Source organism: Solanum stenotomum, unplaced genomic scaffold (genome assembly GCF_019186545.1).
Source record: "Solanum stenotomum isolate F172 unplaced genomic scaffold, ASM1918654v1 scaffold33796, whole genome shotgun sequence".
NCBI lineage: Eukaryota > Viridiplantae > Streptophyta > Magnoliopsida > Solanales > Solanaceae > Solanum > Solanum stenotomum.
Window position 1 is genome coordinate 17,701 of NW_026032633.1, and position 19,972 is coordinate 37,672.

General features: G+C 32.4%; 1 protein-coding gene across 1 annotated transcript; it reads right to left on the reverse strand.

Annotated features, from left to right (window-relative positions):
* Positions 1 to 14,949: 14,949 nt before the first annotated feature.
* Positions 14,950 to 18,625, reverse strand: LOC125852318 (ethylene-responsive transcription factor 9-like). The gene is made up of 2 exons (XM_049532071.1): positions 18,448 to 18,625; positions 14,950 to 15,227 (listed from the first exon to the last, which is right to left on the reverse strand). The coding sequence occupies exons 1-2, from the start codon at positions 18,623 to 18,625 to the stop codon at positions 14,950 to 14,952; spliced, it is 456 nt and encodes a 151-aa protein (XP_049388028.1).
* Between the last annotated feature and the right edge of the window lie 1,347 nt (positions 18,626 to 19,972).

Consider the following 19,972-nt stretch of genomic DNA (forward strand, 5'->3'; position numbering starts at 1 on the left):
ATTGATTAGTTATTTCTTAACTTGATATCTAGAACACTTGCCTTGTGTGTGTTGAACTAGTAGCGTATATGACTTAAGGAATGTGATTGAGGCGCTTCTTTGAAACAACTAATTCTTAACTCTACGTGTATGCCTACCATTGAAATCATCCTTAGTGAAGCCTCATTGAGCCTTTATGTTTATTGATAAACCACATGATAAGCCAAAAACTCGTTGCTTGATACCAAGTCTTTTGATCCCGTGAAAAGTCTTTAATGCACTATGTTAAGAATAAGGGTTGGAAAATGTTGGTTGAAATAGCAAAGAGTGAAGTGCTACATTGTGTGAAAAAGAAAATTCTATTTTGGCTCTGGTCCTTAGCGACAATGTGCACCTCAACTAAACGTGAGGGTGGCTAATTTAGAATTCTGCTCAAAACATTGGCCCTGATCCTATCAAGGATAATGTGTACCTTACTCGGATGTCAAAAATCTAAAGTTTGGGTGGCTAGTGCAAAGACATTTTTTTAAAAAAATGATGGAAAAGAAATAAAGGGCAAATGTGGAGCAACAAAAAGGGTTAATAGTCATGAAGTGTGTACTAGGATGAAAGATCTATAAAGAAAATTGTTGGCTAAATAATGACATGTGCATTAGGGAGGTGTAGTCACTAAAATGATTCCTAAATATTTCCTTCCTTACCTCAAGCCTACATTACAACCTAATGAAAGTCCTCTTGATTCCTTGAGAAATATGTGCGGAAGTCATAATACACTTTTGGCAAGCCTATGGCATGTTGAGAAAAGTAAGAACTTCTTTTGTGAGGGTGAGTTGACTGTCGAAAAATAGGCCTTGTTGATATTGCAAGTTGTTTGAGTGAAAGGCTTTACTAAACAAGAACAAGTAAGGGCATTCATGGCATATATAAGATTACCGAATTGATATGTTTGTATGAGTTTGCATTAGCCCGAAAAAAATAAAATAATAAAAGGGTCACTCTTTGAGCATGTGTTGTACTTGGTGTAAATGTTGTGAAATTATTGCACCCATTGTGAACTACAAGATCATGATAAAAAAAATGTTTGGTTGATTTTGAGGTGGGTTCATACGTCCAAGGGTTGATAGTCTGGAGGTTGTTTGAGGACAAACAAAGTTCTAAGTGTGGGGTGGTGATCTTAGGCATATTTACATGCCCAAGTTGCCAATAATTGCCCATAAGTCAATAAGATTGAAAGATGATCTCTAGTCCTTAGCTTAAATTTTGGTGTAACTTGTGATGATTGTACACTTACACACATGATTAGTTGTTTCAGGAACTCTCAAGGGAATTGGAGTCAACTTGAAGAAAAGAGATGTAAAAGAGCATAAAATGGCCAAGGATGAAGACCCCAGGGCCAGGCGCACTGCTAGGCGCAAGGCGCCAAGGGCCAAATTTCAGAGACGCCACTCAGGCGCTCTGAGAGGCGCGACGCGCCCGGGTAAAAAGTTCAGAGGCAAGTTTCAGGCGCGATGAGAGGCGCGACGCCCCACCATGATGCCGAATTTTCCAGAAACATTCAACTAAATAGGACTCCTTGTTGGCTTGGGATTGGGTCTTAGTTTTTCGACTTTTGATTTAGTGTGCAAGGGCAAGAATTCAAGTTCGTAACAGGTCTTAATCCTTTAACTCTTCTATTTTCCAGAATTTGAATGAACAATTGTACTTTCTTGTTTTCTAATAGCATGAGTAGCTAAAACGCCCTAGTTCTGGGGCTGTAGCTACGAATGAATTGTTGATTATTTGAGGTGTTATGAATTAATTCTTGGTTGTCATTATGAGTTACTTCTATATTCTTGTTTTAGTATTTCTTGACTGGCTATCTAGAGATAAATTTAGTGTCTAACCTTAAAATCGAGAGAGGAGAGGTTGGATAGACTAGAGAATATAGAGAGCTTGATCGACCCGTTAAGTCAAGGTGATTTGTGTTCAGGAGTGACGCCCGGATGAACAACTCGCTTGGTTACGAAACAGGATGAAATATAAATGCTCGCCAGTTAGTTTATTTATCCCCGCTCAACGATGTAGTTAGATAGCTAATTGGAGTAGGTGACTAGAGATGTGTAGCCCGGCTCATACAATTAACCCTGTAAACCAGTAACTTGACAACTGAAATTAGTTCTATGCCAATAATATGATACATGATATTCAGTGGATGCTACAGCCCTGGAATTGCTTTAAACCTGCTTGAAACATTATATCAAAATTGTTCACAATTAGTTACTTTCATTTAGTCTATAATCAGTAGTAGTTAACAATTAATCATCAACTTTTTGAAAAGATTACTTTTACTTTTATTTGTAGAATTAAGTGGTAAATATAAATTAATTATAAGTCCCTTGGGAACGATAACTCGTTTCTTCAAGAATCTATATTACTTACGCGACCACGTACACTTGCGTGTATACTGGGGAGCAACAGGACCCACTTCGTTAGGGATGTCCTATACTCCGGCAGGGTATATGACAGTTCTGGCATCGTGGGTGAGATGATGCATTATCACGTTGTTCGTAGTGATGGTTGTCGGTTAGAGAATCTCCCAAATAAGAGTAAAGAGTCTATTATTGTATTTTTATATACATTGAGTTGTTATCAACAGTTTTAAAAGCTTTATACATCTTGCATCTTTTATTCTTGCATTTATACAGGGTGGAGTTGAGTATTTTTTAACTGAGTTTAGTTGAGTTGAGTTGAGACGAGGTGACTATGTCTTCCTTTCTATTAGTTCAAGTTATATGTTATGTTTCAGTGTTCCCCTTACATGTTTGTACATTTATTGTACTAACGCCATTTGGGTTGCATTATTTGATGATGCAGATACAGGTATTCAGGATTATCAACCGACACTCTGTTGATCTAGTGGCATTCCAGCTAGCTTTGGTGAGCCTCCTTGCTTTTCGGAGGGGTTCACAGTTAGATTCAGTTTATTTAGGTTGTCGTGGGTCTTGTCCTGACTTTCATCATAGTATTTTAAAGGCTTCATAGACAAAATTTTTGAGGAGTCTTTTCCCTATCTTCCTTTGTGATGTTTTGAGACTTGAAGTAAATTTTTTATGTTTAATTATATACTTTCAGACTTCTGTTGAGACTTTATGAGTTAATGCAGTAATTGAGTTCCTATATTCTTCAGTAAGTCTTCCACTTAGTAATTAGCCAGACCAAGGGTTAGCTTGGAGATCAACATTGATTCTCCAGTGTCGGTTACGCCTAGGGTGTAGACTCGTGGAGTGACAATATGAATTTGAATACAACTCAAATTTTACTCCCAAATTAAAAACAATCACATTCCATGAAAATGCACAACAACAAATACAAAGGAATATAAAAAATGGGTCAAGATGCACACTAGCTATTGACATTAGCATCTTGAAGTTATTTCTAAAGAATCAAGATTATACTAATTAAAAGAAATATATAATAGAAGATGAGCACAGAAAGGGGATTAACATGGAAAATAAACAATGCAACCAAATAAAAATTAATTCAACTGAATACTATAATGTAAAAAAAATTATATATACAATTATGAACAAGAAATCATTAATTTTCCTGTTATTTTTGTTCTTCTAAAAATAAAAAATGGAAATTAAATTGTTGCTTCTAATAACTGCAATCAATACTTGATGTGTCATATAGTTTCATTTTTTCCCTGATAGAGCAAGGGTGAGCTCAAGATTGAGCTCCTCATTTTCTAGATTATCCTCATTTAATTTCGGGAAATTGATTTTGACTTTAAGGCCGCGATACATCCTCATCGCCTTAAGATAAGTTTTTGCAGCTTCTTCTTTTCTGTCAAAGGTCCCAAGCCAGACACGTACTTTCTGATTTGTAATATCAGTTTTGTACTTACCCCATGGCATTTTCCTAACACTCCTATATCGAATCTCAGTTGGGGTTACAACTATTGTCACTATAGCTACAATGCCATTTTCTAGGTTATCCTCATTTTACATCGGGAAATTAAGTTTGGATTTATCATCGTGATACATTCTCGTAGCCTTATCATAAGCCCTTGCGGCTTCTTCTTGTGTATCAAAGTTCCCAAGCCAGACACATACTTTTTGGTTTGCAAACTCAGCTTTGTACTTTCCCTGTGACCTCTTCCTCACACCCATATATGGAACCTCATTTGGGGTGACAGTCGTTGTTACTACAACTACAATGCAATTTTCTCTCTCTGTCATCTGAAAATATAGATGAAATTTAATATGAAAATATGGAAGGAATATTTTATATACAGAGAAGACTTAGTGAGTGAAAAAGGATGATGAAGACTAATTTATATAGCTGTTTCTCAGGGGATACATTTGGTCTAGTGATTAATTTACATGGTATTTAAGTTATTTTAGTAAAATACATTGAAGATACAAGTTGCTTGAAAATAAAAAATAAATTGACTCTTCCGAAAAAAATAGTAGAAATAATAAATCTCATTCCGAGTTTATTATTCGTTAGGCTACCTGTAATTTTTAAAATTTACTTTTTTTCCAAAACAAACAAAAAAGTTCAGCCCTTGAACTAAATATACTATTAGTTAAGCAATATTTTTATATTTTATTCTGATAAGTGTGAATGATATATTTACATTTTATTTTATTTTATTTCTTAATACATGATTGACATTATAAAATTGCATGTTTTATTAAGTATCTTTTTCTATTTTTCCAACCGACCCCACCCCACCCACCCTCATCAAATAAAGGAAAAATATATATAATTTTTTCCTTCTTGTTTTTAAAATGTTTACTCAAGTCAATAAAATAAGGAGATCCAAAATAAAGTTTTAAAGAATTTTTTTGGTGAAGCACTAATCCATTTACAAATATATATTGAGTTTCATTTGCATATTGTATTTGATAGGTTAAAATTTAATAACGTTTTGTAAAAAAGAAAAATACAGGTTTTGTCAAATTACTAGGAATAGTTTTTAATAATAGAATATCATGACTATACACAAGTAGACTATGTATTTTGCATTTCCTAATTCCTTCTTGAGGAGTTATTTCCATTTCTTTTGTTCTACTAGATGGTGTAGCTTCTTTATTATTTATGTATTTCAGTTGCAAAATGATTCGTATAATTAATTGAAAAGTTGCAAACTAAGATTGTTGAATTTTTTAAGGTCAGACATGAAGAAGGAGAAATATAAGTTCATGAAGAAGATCTCATTGCAAACATTTTTTTCGTTGCATACTTCATTGTGAGTACTATAGTTTTTTCAGTTTTTTTATTGTGGTTAAAAGAGGTGAGTACTATACTTATATAATCTCAAAGTTAATATCTCAAAAGGTCACTCGACTTAAAAATTTATTTAACAAAGTCATTAAACTATGTTTTATATCAATAAAATCNAAAATAGTAGAAATAATAAATCTCATTCCGAGTTTATTATTCGTTAGGCTACATGTAATTTTTTTAATTTATTTTTTTTCCAAAAAAAACAAAATAGTTCATCCCTTGAACTAAATATTCTATTAGTTAAGCAATATTTTTATATTTTATTCTGATAAGTGTGAATGATATATTCACATTTTATTTTATTTTATTTCTTAATACATGATTGACATTATAAAATTGCATGTTTTATTAAGTATCTTTTTTCTATTTTTCTAACAGACCCCACCCCACCCACCCTCATAAAATAAAGGAAAAATATATATAATTTTTTCCTTCTTGTTTTTAAAATGTTTACTCAAGTCAATAAAATAAGGAGATCCAAAATAAAGTTTTAAAGAATTTTTTTGGTGAAGCACTAATCCATTTACAAATATATATTGAGTTTCATTTGCATATTGTATTTGATAGGTTAAAATTTAATAATGTTTTGTAAAAAAGAAAAATACAGGATTTGTCAAATTGCTAGGAATATTTTTTAATAATAGAATATCTTGACTACACACAAGTAGACGAAGTATTTTGCATTTCCTAATTCCGTCTTGAGGAGTTATTTCCATTTCTTTTGTTCTACTAGATGCTGTCAGCTTCTTTATTATTTATTTATTTCAGTTGCAAACTAAGATTGTTGAATTTTTTAAGGTCAAACATCAAGAAGGAGAGATATAAGTTCAGGACAAACATCAAGAAGGAGAGATATAAGTTCAGGAAGAAGATCTCATTGCAAACATTTTTTTCATTGCATACTTCATTGTGAGTACTATAGTTTTTTCAGTTTTTTTATTGTGGTTAAAAGAGGTGAGTACTATAGTTATATAATCTCGAAGTTAATATCTCAAAAGGTCATTCGACTTAAAAAATTTATCTAACAAAGTCATTAAACTATGTTTTATATCAATAAAATCATTCAACTTAGGCTTTTTGATCAATAAAATCACTCATCTAAATTTACGTTAAAAGAAAATCTAACCTAATAATTAAAATATCTTTTATGCCATCTATAACTATAGATCCCATAAATAAATAAAATTTTAAGAAAATTAAATTTTCGTTTATGAAAAAACTATATTAGTAAAATAAATAAATAAATAAATAAATAAATATATATATATATATATATATATATCATAATTGGTGATTTTCTGAAAGAAAAAAAAACGGACCAATTGTTGTAGATTGGTGATTAATCAGGGGAATTTTTGATAGTATCAGTTGAAATTGTTGCAAATTTTAAGTGTTTCAGTGTGTTACTTTCACCATTAACGTGAACATGGTCGAAAAACGTTTCATTTTAAATATAAAACAATTTTCATCTGATAGTTTCTTACCATATGAATTAAAATCTATAATATTTTTTGTCCGTTAAAAGTCCTTAATAAGTTTTTTATATTATTTTAATTTATTTGTGAAATTTATAATCATATGGCATAAAACAAATATTTTATTTGTCATAGTAGATTTTTTAATGTAAAATTTAGTTTAGTGATTGTATTGATACAATAGCCAAAGTTAAGTGATTTTATTGAAACAAAACAAAGCTCAATGACTTTGCTAGATTAATTTCTAAAATTGAGTGATCTTATGAGATATTTAATTCGTTATTTTCGTGGTGACTATAATAGTTTTTTGTCTGGTTAAATATATGACTATTCCAGTATCAATCTACTATTAATTCATTTTGAAGATCTAAAATTCAATAAGCATAAATAAGAGTTTGCTACTTTAAGATCAAACTGAAAGACAAATTACAATCTTGAAAAGTTGGACCATAAAATTCATCGAATCATTATTCGATGTAGAAAAACAAATCAGTGAAAAATGATACATCGAAGAAGACATAATTAAGTTACTATATTATTAGCATTTTCGAGGTTATCCTCATTTGTCAGCGGGAAATTAAGTTTGGCTTTAGGGCCATGATGCATCCTTGCCGCTGTATCAAAGGCCCTTGCAGCTTCTTCCTCTGTTTTGATAGTACCAAGCCAGACACGTACCTTCTTGATGGGGTTTTTAATCTCAGCTCCATATGTCCCCCATGGCCTCTTTTTAACACCTTTATACCGCATTTCGTTTGGTGGTACATCCACCGCCGTCGCCGTTGCCGTCACCGTCACATCGTCATTTTTTTTCTTTGCCATTTGAAAAAACTAAAAGAATGTTTTGTATATAGAGAAGACTCAGTTAGTTAAAAGACAATGGAGAGAGTTGTTTATATAGCCATTTCTCAGAGATATATTTAATTTGGTCAATTAATTATTAATTATATTTGGAAAAATAATTGTTGAATTGTTCACTAAGATTACATTAATTTTGACTAGGGAAATTCTCTTAATGTCCACTAAGTTTTCATATCAAAAAATAATAGTTTAATTAATCATAAGTTCATAACCAATTAAAAATACTCAAAGGTAAGTAAATTGCTAAAAAGGAAATTTATTAATTTAGTTACGACATCATCTTTAGTCTAACAATAATTTTTTTTTAAATTAGTAGGGCGACATGTGGTGTAACCTTGTATTCTAGTGTAAATCAAAGTACTATTATTTTTATTTTTCTCAAATTCTTTTTTAGATTATTAACAGATGACATAAATTAAATTTACTGGCTAAGATTTAATTGATTAAAATAAATCCTAAATTTTAATTTATTTAACATTATATGTAAGGAAAAAATAATCTCTCTTCCTTCTTTTTGTTTATCTTTCACACTGGATATTTTTGTTTCATTCTCATTTTATGTTATTATTTTATTGCATTTTTATTTTTGAACTTTCTCTTTTTAACATTTATTGAATTTTAATTAACCATTGACATGGGCCATTTTTTATTTAAAAAAATACTTCATATTTATATAAAATTAAAGAATAATATCACATTATTCATTTTATTGATTCATAATGTCACTCCCCGAGCCTACACCGTGGGCAGGACTGGCACTCAAGAACCATTGCTGGCCCCGAGCGAACCTTTGGTCTGACTTACTTACTCAGCGGAAGACTTAAACATCAGAAATACCTCAAATAAGGAACTTATGAAATAACTTAGAATGTCTTTAAAGAAAACACTCAAACTACCCAAAATGGCTACTAAAGTCTCATAGCAAAACATCTTAAATACAAAGCTAAATGACTCATAACTAACTATCTGACTATCTATGAAGCCTCTACAATAAAGAGGGATGTCGGGACAAAGACCCCCGATCATCCTAACAACTAGAGAACTAACACAAATGATAAAAAAGAGTCCTCCGGATAACAAGGAGGCTCACCAACTGACTTTGAGTGCTCAACTGGATCAACGAGGCACTTGATGATGATCATGGTTACCTGTGTCTGCACCATAACAACGATACAGGTTAAATGGCGTCAGTACATTGAATGTATGAATATGCGAGGGGAATACTAAAACATAACTTAAGCTTGAAAAGAATCTGAAAGGAACACTTACCTTGGCTTTACTCAACTCATGAATAACTTAACTTAATATAAAGCAACAATACACATACAATATATGGAAAGCTTTTAAAACAGTAGGAAGTAACTCAGTTTGTTAAAGAAATGCAATAACAACTCAACTTACTCATATAATAAAGTAATATAATACTGTGGGAGTTTCTCTAATCGACAACCACCACTATGAGCCTTAGTGGTGATACAACGTCTTACCCACACTGCCATAATTGTCATTTACTTTGTTGTCATATAGAACGCCTTAGCTAAGTGGATCCACTAGTCTATGCTAAAAAGCACTCAGGACTCATCCAAAAAGTATGATACTTTCTACCCATGATGGCTACATGGTATATGGAGACTTGAGTTATTATGAACTCCCGTCCCCATATCGGTGCTCAATACTACTCCCAAAATGTACTTAGCTCATATATTTTTAAAACAAAACTCTTTCTTTGATTTTAGATAATTACTCAAAACTTAGCTTAAAAGCTCTCTTGGAAATTGGTATTTCCTTTCTTACTCAAATGTGAAAACATTTCAACTCTTGGGAATACTTATTTCCCGTATAATATTTGAAGAAATGAACTTTTACTCTTATGTTTTAGTCAAATCAAAGCTTAAGTCTTAAAACAAAGTTAAAACGTTTGTAAAAAAACTTTTGAAAAACTCTAAGAACTTCTCTTGACATAACTCTTATCCTTTTGACTTGACTCTTAACTTTCCTTGAATATGAATTATGGATTCAAGGTTATGATTCAAGTTTACGGATGATTCTAGGTGTTTAGAAGTCATTTAGAGTAGTTAGAAGCAATAGGAAGTGTTAGTACACTTTAGAAGGACTTAAACGGCTAAATGATGAAAAATGGGTTGGGGGACGGCCCTGGCGCATTGCTGGCGCACCGCACCTGTCTCCAAAGTTCAGAGACTCGTTTTGGGTGCACTGCTGGTGCATTGGCCCAGCCTCTCTGGCGCAGATGGGGCGCGCCACACCAAGCCCTCCCCAGGTGAGTTCCTGACGAATTTTCTTCTCGTTTTCTGACCTTAATTCGATTAAACTCAATTCCTTTTCTCAATATCTTCTTAGATTAAGATACCCAAAACAGGTACACAAGAATCTAACTCGAAACAAAGCTTAAAATCGATAAGACGTCTCAAGAAAACTCATCAATCCCATATAAGTTCAAGAATGAAAGCAATTCAAGAACACAACTCAAGAACATCAAATCCTCAATCTTTTAGGACGAAAATTACACTGAATTAAACATGTTTGGTGCGTGGGTGAACAAACCCAGCGCTATGTGAACTCACATACCTCGTAGGGATCACCCCTTGACGAAATCCACACGCAATTCTCCAAAAATTCAACGAATCTTGAACTTTCTTCTCCTTTCTTCTCCTTTCTCTTTTCTCCAAGCCTTAGTGTGAATTTCCAAATCTCTAAACTGATATAATTCTGATTAGACCCCAAATAAACTCCTAAAAACGAATTAAAATAATTGGGTAAGGAAAAGACTAAATTACCTTTCCAAAATCCGGTTTAGACTTTCCTTATTTGAACAACCCAACTTCAAATGGGCATATCTCACTCATACGAACTCGGAATCGCGCAAACTCGGCGGCGTTGGAAAGATATTTCCTACAGTATCTATAAGCAAACCTAAATCAGCTTGAGCTAGGATTTATGGTAATTTGAATTTGACCCAATACTCAAACTTAACATAACTTAAAAAATTTCTTGGTTTTTTTTTTTTTTTTTTTTTTTGATTTGCACCGGGTGTCCGAGTCTCTTTGAGCCCCGACTAATCCCGGGGGTGCACAGGCCCTCGGCAAAAATTTCTTGGTTTTCATTCTCTCCAAAAATGAATATTTCCAATTCTAACTCTTTTTAGTTCTTTCAAAAGGCTAGGTGTTACACATAAAAACACATTTTTCATGAGAAGTCAAAAGATAATAGAGTACTATGTATAGTATGCCAAAATCCCATGTAATGTAGTATGTGTTAATTTGCTATTTTAGCTTCAAATGAAAGACGAAACAACTTCCCTCAATCCACAAGGTTCCTTCATGTCTTTTATTTTTCCGATCAAACAACCAAACAAAAATTCAGCTAATAAAATTTGTTAGTGGCAAAAAGTAAGGTCTCTCGGGGTCTTATACGTCATGTCACATCTAGAGTGTTCTTTGTGTCATTACACATTGTTAGGCCACATTGTGTATGACAAGGGTATTCTAGTTGACACTCAAAAGATTGAAGTAGTGTAGAATTGGCTCAGACCCACATCCCAACTTACATAAGGAGTTTCATTAATTTGGTGGGTTACTAAAGATGGGTCTTAGAGGGTTTCTCATATATTTCATCCCCAAAGACTAAGTTGACCTAGAAGAATGTTAAGATTCAATGGTCTAAGGCTTGTGAGAAAAAATTTTAGAAATTGAAAAATCAATTAACCACTGCTCCAATATTGATCCTACCGCAATGTACAAAAGGTTTTGTCATCTATTGTTATGCGCCCAGAGTGGGTCTTATTTGTGTATTGATATAGAATGGTAAACATGTAGGTTAGACATATGAGCATGAGTTATAAATATTATTGGAAGTAGTAGTGTGCACTGATATGGGGATGAGTTCAAACAACTCAAAATCCTCATAAACCATGTATGCTAATATGGGTAAAGGATCATAAATTTTTATATCATTCCTTATTGCTTTTAAGCATAGCTTAGTTGATCCACTTAGTTGAGAATGTCCCATACTTCGGCAAGGTATATGAAAATTCTGACAGTGTGGTTGAGATGATGTATCATCACGTTGCTCGTAGTGATGATTGTCAGTTAGAGAATCTCCCAAATAAGAGTAAAGAGTTTGTTATTGTATTTTTTTATGCATTGAGTTGTTATTAACTGTTTTAAAAACTTGATACATCTTACATCTTTTGTTGTTGCATCTATACAGGGTTGAGGTGAGTATTCTTGAGTTGAGTTAAGTTATCATAAACAAAAGTTTTGAGGAGACTTTTCCCTATCTTCCTTTGTGATGTTTTGAGACTTGAAGTAAATCGTTTATGTTTAATTATATATTTTCAGACTTCTATTGAGACCTTGTAAGTTAATGCAGTAATTGAGTTCCTATATTCTTCAGTAAGTTGTAACATCTAGCAAAATTGAAAGAACTAGAAAGAGATAGAATTAGAAAGAGTTATTTTTGGACATAATAAAAATCTGGAAAATTGGTTAAGTAAAGTTAAGTTTGGATTTTTGGTCAACTTCAAACGACCATAACTCCTAGCTAAGGATGACTTAGGTGTGTTTCCAGATATCATTGGAAAGATCTTGGAATAATCTTTTCAACGCCGCTAAGTTTGCGCGATTCCGAGTTCGTATGAGCGAGTAATGCCCATTGGAAGTTGGATTGTTCAAATAAGGAAAGTCCAATCCAGATTTTAGAAGGGCATTGTGGTATTTTCACCATCCAATTAATTAATTTCATTTTTGGCAATTAAGTTGGGGTCTAAACTGACTTGTTTCAGGTTAGACAATTGGAAATTTATGCTAGGGTTTTTGGAGAAATAACCCAAGAGGAGAAAAGAGGAGAAAGAGCAAAGTTCGTTGTTCTTGAAGGTTTGACTTGTGGATTTCGACAAGGGTTGATTCCTAAAGTGGTATGTGAGATTTTCATTGCGTTGGGTTCGTTCACCCACGCGCCAAACATGTTTATTTCAGCGAAATTCATTCTAGAAAGTTGAAAGTTGATAATCTTGAATGGTGTTCTTGAAATTGGCCTTCCTTCTTGAATTGAGTTGAGATTAAGGAGTTCCTTGAGGTTATAATGTTGCTTCCTTGATTTATTTTAGTTAGGATCTTGTGTACATAAACTGGGTATTTGAATCTAAAGAGGGATTGATAAAAAGAATCAGAATTAGGTGAATTGGGGTTAGAAAACGAGGAAGAAAAAAAGGACAAGGAACAGGTACCAGGTCCGCGACACGAACCTGTTCCTTCTATGTGAAAGTTTCTCTCCGCGTTGCGGAGAGATCGCGGACTCCTCTGTTTCAAAAATAAATTTCACGATCAAATATTTGAGTGCATCTCCGCATCGCGTACTTGCTTCCAAACAATGATTTCTTGATCTTTTCTCATGATTAACTATCTAAAAACACTGAAAAACATCATGAAATCTTTTCTATCACAAATCACAATCTTTGAATCCATAATTCAATTCAACGAAAGTTAAGAGTCAAGTCAAGCAAAGTTAAGGGCCAAGTCAAGAGAAGTTCATAGAGTCTTCCAAAAGTCTTTTATAAATGTTTTAACTTTGTTTTAAGACTTGATTTTTGAGTTGAGTAAAGAGTAAAGTTTGAAGTTCATTTCTTCAAAAGTGTATATCGGGACTATGTATTCCCAAAGAGTAAAATGTTTTCACATTTAAAGAAGAAAGGAAACCTTGATTTCCAAAAGAGCCTTTGAGCTAGTTTTCAGTTAAAGAGTAAATGTTTTCACATTTGAGCAAGAAATGGAACATCGATTCCAAGAGAGCTTTTAAGCTAAGTTTTGAGTAATTATCTCAAACCAAAGAAGGAAGTTATGTTTATAAACATACGAGCTAAGTATTCTGAGAGTAGTATAGAGCAGCGATATGGGGACGAGTTTGAGTTCAGATAACTCACCTCTCCATAAACTGTGTAGACATCATGGGTAGTAAAGGATCATACTTTTTAGAGGAATACTTAAGTGCTTTTTAGCATAAACTAGTGGATCCACTTAGTTAAGTGTTCTATATGATGGCACAGTATATAACAGTTCTGGCAGCGTGGACAAGACGTTGTATCACCACTTAGGCTCATAGTGGTGTTTGTCAGTTAGAGAAAATCATAGAGAAATTATATTACTTTATTATATGAGTAAAGTTGAGTTTGTCATTGCATTTCTTTAACGAACTGAGTTGCTTTCTACTATTCTAAAAAGATTTCTTATATATTGCATGTGTTTTATTGCTTTATATTGAATTAAGTTATTCATTAGTTGAGTAAAGCCAAGGTAAGTGTTTCTTTCATATTCTTTTCAAGCCTATGTTATGTTTAGCATTCTAACTTTCATACTCGTACATTCAATATTCTGATGTCAGTTGGCCTGCAACGTGTTATTATGCAAACGCAGGTAACCAAAGTCAGCATCCAACGCATCGTTGATCCAGTTGAGCACTCAGAGTCAGTTGGTGAGCCTCCTAGCTTTCCGAAGGATCCTTTTTATTCCTTTCAGTATTGTAGTTCATTAGGATGTCATGGGTCTTGTCCTGACGTGCATCTCAGTTGTTTAGAGGCTTCATAAACAGAGTTAGTTGATGTTAGTTCATGAATCTTTACTTTCCCTTTTCCGTTAAGTTGAGAATTGAGTTGCCACTTTGGCAGTGAATGTTATTTGTTACATTCTTAGTTATTTATTGAGCAGCTCAGTTATTCTTTAAAGTTATATTTATCTTGAGTAAGGTCTTCCGCTAAGTAAGTAAGTTAGGCCAAGGGTTCGCTTGGGGCCAGTAATGGTTCTCGAGTGCCAGTCCCACCCAAGGTGTAGGCTCGGGGCATGACATAAGTCTTCCACAGATTAATGAGTCAGCCCAAGGGTTAGCTTGGGGACCAACATTGGTTCTCCCGTGTCGGCCACGTCTAGGGTGTAGACTCGGAGAGTGACAATATGAATCTGAATACAATTCAAAATTTACTCCCAAATTAAAAACAATCACATACCATTAGAATGCACACCAACAAATACAAAGGAATATAAAAAATAGGTCAAGATGCACACTAGCTATGACATTATCATCTTGAAGTTACATCTAAAGAATCAAGATTATACAAATTAAAAGAAATATATAATAGAAGATGAGCACATAAAGTGAATTAACATGGGAAATAAACAATGCAACCAAATAAAAATTCATTCAACTGAATTCTATAATGGAAAAAAAATTATATATACAATGCAGAATAATAAATAATTAAGTTTCCTGTTATATTTGTTCTTCTAAAAATAAAAATGGAAATTAAATTGTTGCTTCTAATAACTGCAATCAATACTTGATGTGCCATATAGTTTCATTTTCTCGTTGATAAAGCAAGGGTGAGTTCAAGATTGAGCTCCTCATTTTCTAGGTTATCCTCATTTGATTTTGGGAAATTGAATTTGGCTTTAAGGTCGCGATACATCCTTGTCGCCTTAACATAATTTGTTGCATCTTCTTCTTTTCTGTCAATGGTCCCAAGCCAGACACGTAGTTTCTGATTTGCAATATTAACTTTGTACTTACCCCATGGCATTTTTCTAACACCCCTATATCGAATCTCAGTTGTAGTTACAACTATTGTCACTATAGCTACAATGCCATTTTCTAGGTTATCCTCATTTTACATCGGGAAATTAAGTTTGGCTTTAGCACCGTAACACATTCTCGTAGCTTTATCATAAGCCCTTGCGGATTCTTCTTGTGTATCAAAGTTCCCAAGCTAGACACATACATTGTGGTTTGTAAATTAAGCTTTGTACTTCCCCCGTGACCTCTTCCTCACACCCCTATATGGAACCTCATTTGGGGTGACAGTAGCTGTCACTACTACTACAATGCAAGTTCCTCTCTCTGTCATCTGAAAATATAGAAGAAATTTAATATGAAAATATGGAAGGAATATTTTATATACAAAGAAGACTCAGTGAGTGAAAGAGGATGATGAAGACTGATTTATATAGTCGTTTATCAGGAGATACATTTGGTCTAGTAATTAATTTACATGGAGTTTGAGTTAGTTTAGTAAAATACATTGAAGATATAAGTTGCTTGAAAATGAAAAAAAAAAATTGACTCTTCTAAAAAAAATAGTAGAAATAATAAATCTCATTCCTAGTTTATTATTCGTTAGGCTACCTGTAATTTTTAAAATTTACATTTTTTCCAAAACAAACAGAAAAGATCATTCCTTGAACTAAATACATTTTTAGTTAAGCAATATTTTTATATTTTATTCTGATATGTGTGAATGATATATTCATATTTTATTTTATTTTATTTCTTAATACATGATTGACATTATAATATTGCATGTTTTATTAAGTATTCTTTTCTATTTTTCCAACAGACCACACCCCACCCACCCTCGTCAAATAAAAGAAAAAATATATATAATTTTTTTCTTCTTGTTTTTAAAATGCTTACTCAAGCCAATAAAATAAGGAGATCCAAAATAAAGTTTTAAAGATTTTTTTTGTTGAAACACTAATCCATTTACAAATATTGAGTTCCATTTGCTTTTTGTATTTGATAGGTTAAAACTTTGTAAGGTTTTGTACAAAAAAAAATAAAGGTTTTGTCAAATTACTATTAATATTTTTTTACTAATAGAATATCTTGACTATGCACAAGTAGACTATGGTGTCACCTTCTTTCTTACTTATTTGTTTCAGTTGCAAAATGATTCTTATAATTAATAGGAAAGTTGCAAACTAAGATTGTTGAATTTTCAAAGGCCAGACATCAAGAAGGAGAAATATAAGTTCATGAAGAAGATCTCATTGCAGACATTTATTTCATTGCATACTTCATTGTGAGTACTATAGTTTTTTTAGTTTTTTTTTTTTTTGTGGTTAAAAGAGGTGAGTACTATAGTTATATAGTCTCGAAGTTAATATCTCAAAAGGTCACTCGACTTAATAATTTATCTAACAAAGTAGTCAAACTTTGTTTTATATCGATAAAATTATTCAACTTAGGCTTTTTAATAAATAAAATCACTCATCTAAATTTACGTTAAACGAAAATCTAACCTAATAATTAAAATATCTTTTATGCCATATATAACTATAGACCCCATAAATAAATAAAATTTTAAGAAAATTAAAATATCTTTTACGAAAAAACTATATCAGTAAAATAAATATTATATATATATATATATATATATATCATAATAGGTGATTTTCCGAATGAGAAAAAAGGGACCAATTGTTGTAGATTGGTGATTAATCAGGGGAATTATTGATATTATCAGTTGAAATTGTTGCAAATTTTCAGTTTTTAATTGCGTTAGTTTCACCAATAACGTGAACAGAGTCGAAAAACTCTTCCTTTAAAATATAAAACAATTTTCATCTGTTAATTTCTTACCATATGAATTAAAATCTATAATATTTTTTGTCGCTAAAACTCCTTAATAAGTTTTTTATATTATTTTTATTTATTTGTGAAATTTAGAGAAAAGACATAAAGACACAATCAAAGTTGTCCCGTATTTGCATAAAGACACCTTAACTTTCAAAGTGTCCTATCACCCTACAGAACTATTTAATATCGTTGTAAATGGGCCATTTTGACCCATTCCCTCGTCTGGGTTGTTACCACGCACATGAGGCGCGTCATTCCGTGTTTTTACTGCCATGGACCAATTTAAAAGTGTCACGTGTCATTTTCTTTCTTTATTATTAATTATATAATCAATTTATGTCATCTTCCCCAATTTTAAACCCAAAATAGCCCTAATTTTTTGATTCCATGATTTTTCCCATAGCAAAATCAACCTGTAACAACGAAAAACTATAATATCCTAACAATATCTTAACAATGGCAACAATAGGAGCTCGATTCCAACACTTTTACAAGAAAATTTTAATAATCCCTAAAATCATAATAATAAAAAAAAAAGAGAAGATTTTCATCATATGATGTAGAGCCCTAACATGTTAGACCTTCAATCTCCAAGAATCTTCACGAAGACACATAAACAAGAAGATTATCAACAACAACACGACGAGAAAACTTTTCTATTTCTTTAGATTTTAGGGAAAGTTGAGAAATAAGAAAAGAAAAGGAGAAATGACTTTCTTCAAAGAACAGGGTCGGGTCGGGTCTTTTCTCATCATAGGGAGTGCGCTACACGCGCCACTAAATAGACGAGGGAATGGGTCAAAATGGCCCATTTACAACGATATTAAATAGTTTTGTGGGGTGATAGGACACTTTGAAAGTTTAGGTGTCTTTATGCAAATACAGGACAACTTTGATTGTGTCTCTATGTCTTTACTCGTGAAATTTATAATCATATGTCATAAAACAAATATTTTATGTGTCATATTAGATTTTTTAATGTAAAATTTAGTTTAGTGATTTTATTGTTACAATAGCCAAAGTTAAGTGATTTTATTGAAACAAAACAAAGCTCAATGACTTTGCTAGATAAATTTCCAAAATTGAGTGATCTTATGAGATATTTAATTCGTTATTTTCGTGGTGACTTTAATAGTTGTTTGTCTAGTTAACTATATGACTATTCCAATATCAATCTACTATTAATTCGTTTGGAAGATCTAAAATTCAATAGGCATAAAAAAGAGTTTGCTACTTTAAGATCAAACTGAAAGACAAATTACAATCTCGAAAAGTGGGACCATAAAAATTCACCGAATCATAATTCTATGTAGAAAAACAAAACACTAAAAAATGATACATCGAAGAAGACATAATTAAGTTTCTATATTATTAGCATTTTCGAGGTTATCCTCATTTGTCGGCGGGAAATTAAGTTTGGCTTTAGGGCCGTGATACATACTTGTCGCCGTATCAAAGGCCCTTGCAGCTTCTTCCTCTGTTTTGAAAGTACCAAGCCATACTCGTACCTTCTCGATGGGGTTTGTAATCTCAGCTCCATATGTCCCCCTTGGCCTCTTTCTCACACCTTTATACCGCACCTCGTTTGGTGGTACAACCACCACCGTCGCCGTCGCCATCACATCGTCATTTTTTTTCTTTGCCATTTGAAAAAACTAAAAGAATGTTTTGTATATAGAGAAGACTCTATGAGTTAAAAGACAAGGGAGAGAGTGGTTTATATAGCCATTTCTCAAAGATACAGTTAATTTGGTCAACTAATTATTAATTATATTTTGAAAAATAAGTGTTGAATTGTTGACTAAGATTATATGAATTTTGACAAGGGAAATTCTCTTAATGTCCACTAAGTTTGGATATCAAAAATTAATATTTTCATTAATCATAAGTTCATACCCAATTAAAAAATACTTAAAGGTAAGTAAATTGCTAAAAGGGAAATTTATTAATTTAGTTACAACATCATCTTTAGTCAAACAATAATTTTTTTAAAATAAGTATGGCGACATGTGGTGTAACCGTGTACCTTTGGGTCCTGCTTTAAATCAAAGTTCTATTAGTTTTATTTTTCTCAAATTCTTGTTTAGATTATTAACAGATGACATAAATTAAATTTAATGGCTAAGATTTAATTGATTAAAATGAATCCTAAATTATAATTTATATAACATTATATGTAAGGAAAAATAAATCTCTCTTCCTTCTTTTTGTTTATCTTTCACACAGGATATTTTTGTTTCATTCTCATTTTATGTTATTATTTTATTGCATTTTTATTTTAAAGTTTCTCTTTTTAACATTTATTGAATTTTAAATACCCATGGACATGGGCCATTATATATTAAAAAACATGCTTTATATTGATATAAATTAAAGAAGAATATCACATTATTTGTTTTATTGATTCATAATATCACGCCCCGAGCCTACACCCTGGGTAGGACTGGCACTCGAGAACCATTGCTGGCCCCAAGCGAACCCTTGGTGTGGCTTACTTACTAAGCAGAAGATTTAAACATCAAAAATACCTCAAATAAGGAACTTATGAAATAATTTAGAATGTCTTGAAAGAAAACATTCAAACTAGCCAAAATGGCTACACGAGTCTCATAGAAAAACATCTAAAATACAAAGCTAAAGGACTCATAACTAACTGTCTGACTGTCTATGACACCTCAAAAGCAAAAAGGGATGTCAGTACAAAACCCCGGATCATCCTAACAACTAGAGGACTAAAATAAATCATAAAAATGAGTCCTCCGGATAGCAAGGAGGCTCACCAACCGACTCTGAGTGCTCAACAGAATCAACGAGGCGCTGGATAATGATCCTGGTCATAACAATGATGCAGGCCAAATGGCGTCAGTACATTGAATGTACGAGTATGCGAGGGGAGTACTAAAACATAACGTAAGCTTGAAAAGAATCTGAAAGGAACAGTTACCTTGGCTTTGCTCAACTCATGA

What these genes read in the sequence shown, in the direction of transcription:
- LOC125852318 (XM_049532071.1), bottom strand. Translation starts at nt 18,625, where the DNA reads ATGGCGACGGCGACGGTGGTGGTTGTACCACCAAACGAGGTGCGGTAT. An exon ending in GGCCTTTGATACGGCGACAA is followed by an intron (nt 15,228 to 18,447) that starts GTATGTATCACG and finishes ATGGCATTGTAG; the next exon opens with CTATAGTGACAATAGTTGTA.